The sequence below is a fragment of the Castanea sativa genome, chromosome 12, assembly GCF_040712315.1.
Source record: "Castanea sativa cultivar Marrone di Chiusa Pesio chromosome 12, ASM4071231v1".
NCBI lineage: Eukaryota > Viridiplantae > Streptophyta > Magnoliopsida > Fagales > Fagaceae > Castanea > Castanea sativa.
The window spans coordinates 42,913,953-42,924,330 of record NC_134024.1 but is presented as its reverse complement, the minus strand read 5'-3'; the positions used below and the strand labels follow the sequence as shown (position 1 = coordinate 42,924,330).

General features: G+C 33.0%; 1 protein-coding gene across 1 annotated transcript; it reads right to left on the bottom strand.

Moving 5' to 3' along the window:
- Positions 1-1,544: 1,544 nt before the first annotated feature.
- LOC142619029 (acyl-coenzyme A thioesterase 2, chloroplastic-like) lies at positions 1,545-8,895 on the bottom strand. The gene is made up of 5 exons (XM_075792101.1): positions 8,341-8,895; positions 7,630-7,801; positions 3,227-3,699; positions 2,356-2,484; positions 1,545-2,128 (listed from the first exon to the last, which is right to left on the bottom strand). Exons 1-5 carry the CDS (start codon positions 8,728-8,730, stop codon positions 1,967-1,969), a joined length of 1,326 nt encoding a protein of 441 aa, XP_075648216.1. The 5' UTR covers positions 8,731-8,895; the 3' UTR covers positions 1,545-1,966.
- Positions 8,896-10,378: the final 1,483 nt, after the last annotated feature.

Genomic DNA, 10,378 nt, shown 5'->3' with positions numbered 1-10,378 from the left:
TATAGCTTCAATGAAACTCCATTTTCTTAAAATCGAGTTCACTTTTTAAAAAATTCTAACATAACTCAATACTATTAAATTCGAGTTATAGACCCAACAAAAAATTTGGGTGTAACTTGATATACGTAATATTGAGTTACACATTGATTTTGTTTTTGCAAAAATACCATTTTTGATCATTACATTTTGGAGTCACAGTTAATTTGGTCCCTACATTTTGGTAGCTTTCAATTTGGTTTCTAATAATTTCAATTTGTACTCAATTTGGTCTCTGCCGTTAACTCATTAACGAAAAATGTCTATGTGGCAAATAGTGTGTATGGTTGACATACTTCCAAGTGTTGTATTCTTGTCATTTGGGGAGGGCAAGGGAAAGGGATGCTCAACAACTTTAAGGAAGGCGTTTTGAGATCAGAGGAGGGAAATAACCTTTGACTCGAAGTGTGAGAATGATGAGTGCAGGGGCGGAGCTATAGTAAGGCTTGGCCCCCCCAAAATTTAAAAAAAATTATTTTATATTATGTGTAAGTATTAAAAACTTTAAATATTTAGCTACAAAATAGAAGTTGGCCCCCCCAAATGTTTGAGTTAATCCAATGATGCTCTCAAAAGCCAATAGAATTTGTCAATTAATCTAGTAATTATTGAGACAATGTAATTTTTTTTTCTTTAATTCATTTTTTTGTAAATGTTTAATATCAAACTAGACAACTTTTGTATAGTATTTTATATACAATATATTTATAAATTATGACCTACTTTAGTATCAAAAAAATATTAATGTTTATGTGCATTTACGAATGTGTGTGATGATATATGTTAACTCGAGACTAATATATTAGTAGCAAAATTTTGCCTCCCAAACAAAAAATCCTAGCTCTGCCCCTAGATGAGTGGGTCACTCTTAGGGTGAACTATGAATCAAAATCATATTTGGGCACAAAATACATAGTTTTGGGGCATGCTACTTCAAAAGGCAATAAGAGAGAGACAGTGGTAGCAGTTCTGGCAGAATTCAGGAAGGCGCAATGAAGCCTGAAGAAGATGAGCATTGGTAGTTTGTTGATAAAACACAAAAGATTGATTGACGTGGCAGCTTCAGGTTTGGTTGAGAATAGTGGTAACTCAACCAAGGCAGATGCAGATGATGTCATGTTGCACTCTGAGATAGCATAGTGGAGGAAATAGTGCAATTTCGTTGTGACACTGTTGATATAGTAGTTCCTTAGGATATATGGGGAAGGAAATTCAACTGAATGTTCCTGTAACTCATAGAAAATATGGAAGTAGTCAAGCACAAATGAAGGTAGTGTCTCTTGATATAGCCTCTCCAGATCTAATCCCTTATCCCTTATCTTGTTATTTTTCTTGTTTCCTTTTCCACCACCTTGGAGGTAAGTTTCTTCGGCTTATTTGCATCTTTCTATTATTTTGAGAATGAATTTTGCCTGCTGGAATGGGGCGGGTCTAATGACCTCATAGAATATTACTGGACTAATAAACTTACATACCTCTCATTTTGCTATATTAAAAGGGAAAAAATATATAAATACCTACAAGTTTTTTTTGTTGATTAATAAGTAATTTTATTAATAAATACACGCTTGAAGAACAAACTTCAAACAGAACAGGACACTACAACGACATCAACACTAGAAGAAAGACTTCAAAACACAGCATACTGCCCTACTGCAAACACAGCAGGGCACCTTGCCATTACAACAATACAAAACAGATAAACACTTACCAACTGACCTTGCTCAAAGCACATACAAACATAGTGGAAGATATATTCCACCTATTACACAGAGCCTCGTTACACAAAGTACTTGGCACTGGTTTAAAATAAAAAGCCCTCCATCTTTCTTTCGTTTCTGATCTTTCTTAAATATAATTAGAGTCTTACAAACTTACAACCAGAATTGGCATAGTTACTACTAGTTGCCTTGAATGGTTTGTTGTACGCTTAAATGCTCTGTGATCTCTGCCGGGCCTCAGCGTCCATGCGCTCTAGAACACTGCGAGCTTCTTCCTCTGTTGCTGGAACAACGTTCCTGAGCCTAAATCCTTTCTTTGTGGCTTTTGCCTCAGGACGAACAGTGAAAGTAAAATAGAAAGTATTTGACACCTGTTTCAAATTATACAGGAACAGACAAAAGATATGCAATCAATAAAGGGAAATTTTTAGACAGCCATTATAAACTGAAGCTCAAATTCATGTGGATAGTGCAGAAAAGGATATTATAAGCCTTCTACAATTACTCTTTTTAAGGTAATATAAGAGACATAATATCATCCTATATAAGTACAAATAAAATTTTTTGTTCTTTGAAAGCGGAGTTTGCTAGGACTTACCACACTAGACCTTATTTCAGGCCTCGTAACGTGAGCAACAACTTCAACATAGATTAGAGGCTGATCAGGATTGTCATGTTCTGTGTAAAGAACACATGATTTGAAACGTAGGAAATCTCCAACATCCACCTGTTTGACAAACATATATAATAAATTTTCTCCAGATATGTACAAAGTTATTCATGTCACATGTAGGCTGAATGCCAAAATGGAAGTCAAAGCATGGTAGTGCTAATAAATTTTGGGCAAGGTAGAACCAATCATCCAGGGAGGGCTATTGTGTACAATCTAAATCCCCCAATATGATTGATATATAACAAATTTTGGTTCTTAAAATAAAAAGTGGCCTCATTTATTTGCAAATACAAGAAACACTTAACTCAAGCCTTAATACTAATTAATTTGGACTAGGCTCCTCATCATCTAAATGGGGTTGGCCATATGTACTCCTTTCCCCCATTCTATCTTTATCTAGTAACGGTTGATTCTAAGGACAGTGGCTGATTGTGGACTTGCTGGAAAGGGTGTTGTCGTAGATAAGAAAGAAGTGTATTTGGAATGCTGCTCCCTTGTGTGCCATGATATGTTTTATTTGAGAGCATTAGCTGCACCCAAGCAAAACTCCCTCTCATATGAAGATTCTGTTCTTATTCTCACTTTTTAATTAAATGGCTTCTTGATATATACTACATGTTCATCTTTCATTGGCTTTCTTTACACTCTCCATTTCAGGAGTCAGTATTTTAATTTTTTGTGGGGCTTCTCTTGTATATTTCCTGACTATTAGGATAAGCATCCAAAACTAAACCACACAAATGATATCAGAAAGGGGAAGAAATGCTGTCTTAAAAGAAAGGATGATGGTACTTACAGGTTTATAGAAATCAACATGATCGACTTCCAAAAAGGAAGGAACTATTCCAGCAAAGGCATAAGCCGTTGAAAAAGCCAATTCAAATGCTCTGTGCATCAGAAACCCTCCAAAGATTCGTCCATGGAGGTTTCTCTGTTGTGGATGGCATATCAAAGCATTTTCAAGTCGAGTATCCGTTAGAAGAATGCTGTCTCTGTCGGCCAAGGCTGGCATGTCACAGAAAATCCTGCCTTCAGACAACAAAGCTTCTAATCTATTCACCTCCGATTTATCACTTTGCTTTTTATCTTCTCCCCTCTTCATTTTTCTCACCTTATCTCTTGCTTCAGCTCCATCATATAGGATCTTTTCCTGTTCAGTTTCTGGTGTGAGCCGGTTCACTGGAGCAGCTTTGTTAGTCTTGTAATCACGGGCCACAAAGATGAAATTGGCAGTCAGAGCTACCGATTCAAAATCATTAGGGCCCTCACCTAACAGACATGTAGTTGATCAGATGATGGTCAACTTTGTGCAAATAGAACTTCAATTGTCTCGGCAGAATAACGTTCTCATTTGTTTGAAGAGAAATTCATGATTTATGCATGGTTTTGTAGGAGTTAAGTTAGTATGCATATGAGGAGGAGATGAATTCCAAGATTATTAAAACATACAAGGAAAACATAATTTCTTGTAAATGATTGAGGAAATTAAAAAGAGATTTTATCACAACTCAACTTAGGCCAGCCTTGATCACAAATAATTGGGGTCAACTGCATTAATTTTTTTTGCCACTAAGCCCTCGATAAGATCACTCTTTTTTTGTATAAATAGGATGGACATCAGTTGTGAGTACCATCCTTATTCTGTAGATTGGAATTATTACTCCATTTTCATCCTTCATTCTTGGAATATATTTTTTGCATAGGTCATGATGCTGCTAAGGAGAAGTATACAAAAGTAATCAACCTATGAATTTCATAGTTTTAGACTCAGAATGCCAAACTATGTCAATGCTTATAGAAAGAAGGGAGCAAACCTAATAGAAGAAAACAAATAAAATGGGCATTTTATTTAAAAGAAAATTAAAAAGATGAGTACAATCAAGACCAAAGACCTAGTTATACCTCGTAATATTGAAATAGGTCAGTTTAGAAAGAATGTGCTTTACTGCTTTAGTGTACTTATTGTTGAAATATTGAAGACAAATGGATTAAAGTCGTATGATAGATCACTCTAACTAGCTATGTTTTAATGGATTAAATTTTAGGTGATATTGATGATTCAAATCATGCAAGTGAATTAAGCAAACTGGCCTAAAATATTAGCAGCACTCATCAGATCTGAACATATATGTAGTGAAGATCTAAGTGAAGATGTTGTGTCACTGAAGGTTATCATCATCTCGACATCAAATTAAAGACTAATTAAGGTCCTGACTCTTGAAGGACATTGAAGAGTAAGTGATGTAAGACAGGCCGACAGTGTACGTGTGCTTGTGATAGGCTTAGAGTTGATGGTTTAGAGCTTTAGAAAGAAGAGTTAGAGTTCAAAGAATAGTCACAATTTTGGTAGGGAAATGGAAGGATTTGATTAATTAATTGCAAAAGAGGTGAAAAGAAATTCAGATTTAATTTGTCCACGGTTTCTGAATATACAATAGCATGATCAGTATGTGTATAGAGCCCACTAGAGCCCGCTAAACTTACCTAAAATGAAATTCACGCGACACCCATGGCCACGGTCTTAGAGCCCACTAGGCTTTACCTAAAATGACTGAAATGCCGCTTTTTTGGGTCTTAAGTTAAACATGAACTCTCTCTACTAAGGGTGTGTTTGGATACCGCTTATTTTGCTGAAACTGAAAAATTATTGCTGAAAAAATTATTACTGTATAAAAGTTAGTTGAATAGTACAGTAGGGTCCATAAATAGTGTCAAAAAATGCAATAGGGTCTATGAATAATAGAAAAAAAAAAACTGAATAGTGAAATAATTTTAATTTTTTATTCTTATCCAAATGCACACTAAAGCTCTCAAACTCCTCACCAGTCACCATCACTTGTGACCACCACCAACAGTCACCATTACTTGAGATTGCTCTCTCTACTAAATGGATAATGTTTATATATATATTCTTCAAATTTTAGCATATTTTTCATCCTTAAATTGAATCATAAATTTTTTTTGGGTTCATGTCTTGTGGCTTGGCATTCCTAGACTAAATTTCTTGTTCTGTCCCTCATGCAAGTTGTTTGATGCAGAATAGATTCTACTATTTAATTTTTATAATATATTATACTTTTGGTATTTTTATGTAATTTTTGTTATTTTAGGTTTGGAGTTATTATTTCCTTATTTTTATTTGTTTTTAATGTTGTTTAGTCAAATTAGGATTTTGAATATTTTTCTAGTCATTTAGTTACTATAGGTTTTGTTTTTGTTTTTGTGAAACGTATTCTATATGTTAGAAAATTTGAAAATCTGAAAGGATGTTTGAAAGTATGAAATGGACTTGTGTAATTAAGTTTCTGTGTGTGTGATTGCTATGATTTCATGGTGTAAGTAGCCGTGTTGTGTTTGTGGTTGAATCCAAGCATGGCTCTACATATATAGGTTGTAAGTGAAAGCAAATTGTTTATTCGTATTTTCTAGAGATTTTCTAAAAAATCTTCTTTCTCTTCTTTAATATTTTCGGTAAACAAATAGTTGGAGGCCTGAGAGAGATGGATGGGTAATTGGTCTTTTACTTTTAGGTATTAGGGTTTAGCTCTTCAACTGTCACATGTGATTCACGTGTCTATAATTTTCTTTTAATTTAATAGCAAAATAAATAGAAAAAGGTTAAGTATAACAGAGTTTTTGATTTAGAGGGTCAATCATGCTTTTTGTTAGTTTAGGGTATAAAATTTTATTTTGAGTATGATTTAAGGTGAAAAGTGTAAATTTTTTCCTAAAAATATGTAGGGTAAAAAAAAACATTTTCCTCCCTTTATCTTCATTTCTCCCTAAATTTTAAAATTGAGCAATGTTCCCTTTAACTATTGAAAATAAGCAAATAGCCCCCAACTCTAATAACACATGGCGGAATCTTTTTTGATTCATAGAATATTTCATAGGGAAATTACTAAATATGCTTGAATAGAAATGCAAATAACACAATAGTTAAGGGGGGAAAAGTGCAAATGACCTAATAGTTAAGGAGTGAATTAAAATGAACGTGTCAAATTTTATTAATATTTCAAATTTAAAATCTCAACAATTTCAAGTTTAATTTAAAAAAAAATAACTTTTGACTTCTCTAGTATGGTGAAGAAGAAAAAAAAAACTTATGATATATTATACTATTATCTCCTAATCAATGTGCTCAATTTTACATTTATTTTTCAATTTTTATTACAATGTTATAGACTTTTTAAGGTTATTTATAATTAAAAAAAAAATCCCTTGATAGTTAGAAATAAATCTAAGATAGGAAAAACAAACATTAATATTTTTTTAGTTAATTCAAAATAACAATGTCATATAACATCTTTGAAATAAAATCAAGGCCTACATAGAACATTCTAAAACTTTCGTGAATATGATTAGCTAATACTTCTAAGTTAATTTATTTTTTCATTTTACTTTTAAAGTATTCAAATGATTTTTTGGAATATTTTATATTTAGCTTTATCTTTAATTTTCATATATTAATGATTATTTATTTATTGATTATTTTCAATTATTATTTTACTTATATATATATATAATGTAAATCAAATATTTATTTTAATAAATTAAGTATTTTTTTTCTTCTATTAATAAACATTTTTTTGAGTTAAATTTGTCTCAACGTTGGGTCATTTGCATTTGCCATCTCAAAAGTACTTTAATAATTTTACTGTGAAATATTCCATGAATCAAAAGATTCTGTAACAAAGTAGGGGTATTTACTCATTTTCAAAACATTAATTTTTGATTTTTGTAGTTTAGGATGATAATTGTGAACTAACCCATAAATAAAAGGGAAAAAAGTGTTTTTTTTCCCCAAATATGTAATTTGTACATTTTTCCCTCCACTTTTAAGAAAAGCCCAAAAAATATATTGATGTGAGAGATACTATAAATTATATTATATAAATCTTACAAATTAATGTGTCATCAATTATAAAAAATAATTCAAATACAAAAATAAAATAAAACTGTAATGGTTTTACCATTTTCCAAAGAAAATTATGGATTAATACGTATGCAACTCAATCTTCAGTAAATTAGTAATTTTAAAAGTAAGAATGATGGATTTTAAAATTAAAAAAAAATTAATATAGAATATTAACTAAATTATTAATGTAATATTTAAACATAAGAAGGTGTATTTAAAAATTATAGCCGTAGATCTCAAAGACTCAAACTGTATTCTATTCATTTTCCATATTACATTACCTTGAGTTATGACTTCCATTTGAATCTCAATTGAGGAGCGGCCAACCCATATGATAGAACCACTTATTTTGAGATCTTTGTCAACACTTATCGGCTTCTTCAGCACGATCCTGTCCACAGAAGCTGTGACCAGCATGAGAGGCCTTGTTGTGATATCATCGTCTGAACAATGCTAATTAATCCCACACCAAACAAACAAACAACAAATAAGTCACTAAGATACTATTTTGTCTATTCATAAGTTTTACTGTACTATTTAGCTTTTTATACAGTACTTTTAGTAAAAAAATTTCAATTTCAGTTATATAAATTATTCCCAAATGGATCTAAAAGTTCATTACAAATTTCCAGCTTTTAACATGCAAATGATCAACTATGCACACAAGTTAACCCCTTTGAGAGAAGTAAATTTCAAGAATTTCCTAATTAAGTGTAAAATTCCAGTACATGTGGTAAAATAGTAAGGGAAGTACTTAGCTTGACATGTTTCCAGCTTTTAACATACAAATGAATGAGATCAGCCACACAGTATAGCAACAACTTTGTTTTTTAAGTCAGCACAAAGATGTTATCATAATTTGGATTATCACTTGAACCCAACAATATCTCATTGGAGAGAAGTAAATTTGAAGCAATACTACCCAAAGTGTTAAATTCCAGTAAACAAACAAGTGGTAAAATGTAGAGAGAGAGAGAGAGAGAGAGAGAGACCTTGAAAGTGATGGTGCCAGCCAAGGCATCAAGGTCTTCAAGCAACTTTCCAATTCTGAACTCATTCCATGGATCCTTATACTGCTCTCTCAAGGTGGAATCGGAGGAGAAAGCATAGACAATGGTGGTGCGACTCTCTGAGGGAGTTCTTGTGAGCAATTCAGTAGGAGGATGTGCATCGTCTGGTATGTCAAATAGCCTCTCATTGATGCTCACCCTCTCGTCCCACAATGCATCTGTCACTGGTGAATGGTACACTCCTGGCCAATAGCTAATGGGCTTGTGCACCTCAGAAGAAGAAGTAGGAGAAGATTTGGCATCCTCAGTGGGCTTGGTTAAAGTTGAGACAACAGGAATGGTGTTAGAAGAAAGAGAGGAATTCAAATCCATGGAATATTTGGTTTTTCCTTTGAAAGAAACACCACTGGGTTTTAGATTAGTTTTGAGTAGATAAGTCACAAATTGGATATGAGAGTGAAAGCAAGCGTATATAATGTGGCGAGGGTTAGTTGTTACATTCTGACGTGTATGGAGTGTGAAACACGATTTCACCTTATTAATTAAATTGTGTATGAATGTGCGTAATTAAAGGCCGTTTGATAATATTATTTTAACAACGTTATTTATGTGTTGTAAAAATAAATGTGGGTAAAAAATATTATAAAAATATGTATTGTGTTAACGAATGTCCGTAGGGCATTGGTTAATGATCTATTTAAAGAAAGTTTTTATGGGAAAAGAAAAGAAAATAATTAATATTTTGACAACTTTTTTCATTTTCCATAAAAATGGTGTCAAAACTTTCTTAAAATGGATTGTTAACCAATATCCTAAGAACATTCGTTAGCATGACCCAAAAGCCAAACACCTCTTAACAGTGTAACATATATAGTGAGAATTAGGTTGTGTGCGAAAAACATTAATGTGTAATAAGAATTAGAAAGGTCACTCTGTCACTGTGAGGGCATCCAATAAAATTGGAACAATTAATGTTACTACACAAACAAATATTCTGCTGCAAGCGATGGCTTCATTATATGGATGCATCAATAGTAATAGTGCAGGTGGGGTAGGAAGAACGCATTATTCACGTGGAGGGTCCAACACAAAAATGAAATCACAACCGAATTAAAAAACAAAAAAAACAAAGAAAAGAAGTGGTGCAGAAATGGAGAGAGAAAACAGAAATGACCATTGACTAAAGAGAAACCCATTGTAGAAATAATTGTGACACGCGATGTGAGGTGGGCCGGTTTTAGACTCTGGCTTCCCACTCAAGCAAAAATGTCTACGAGGGTCTGGGTTTCCAATTCTATGAGTACTTGTTAGGAACTGTCTGGAAGTAATTAAATGTATGATCAATAGAGTTCATTGTAAATATAAAAGGAAAAAATGCTCATTCACCCCTTAAACTTTTAATTACTGGCCAAAAGATCCTTTCAACTTTTTCATTGGTCAATTTACTCCTTAAACTATTCACAATTGCCAAAGCAATACTTCAGTTAGTCACACGTTAAAACAGTAACGGAATAAGCACATGTCACTCACGTGACTTTAAAATACAAACTTAAAAAAAAAAACCCTAACGTCCAAAACGCAACGGAAAGAGGAGAAGAGAATCAAGTCCGGTAGAGGGAGAGCGAATCCACGCCGTTCAAAGCCATTGTCGAGCTTCTCGCTGCCGTCTCGCCGCCCTTGTCTCGGCGGTGCCTTGGTACTTCCGCCGCACTGTTCAATTTGGGTATGTCTTTTTTCTTTTTTTCTTTTTTTCGTATTGCTATTGAAATCTTCTAAGAACTTTTATTTTTTTTTTAATCTCTCTATGCAAATTTTTATAGTAGAAATTCTTGTTTTGGTTTAATTTTTGGGTTGGGTCTCTGTGAAATTCTTGGTTTTTTACTATCTCCATGTGCCTTTCACCAATTGTTGCATTTGAGAATGCCATAAAGCCATTTGATTAAATGTTTGAGAGAGATATGGCTACTGCTAAGGGGGTTTGATTGCTTGGTTATCCAATTTTCCAAATATGCTGGCCTTC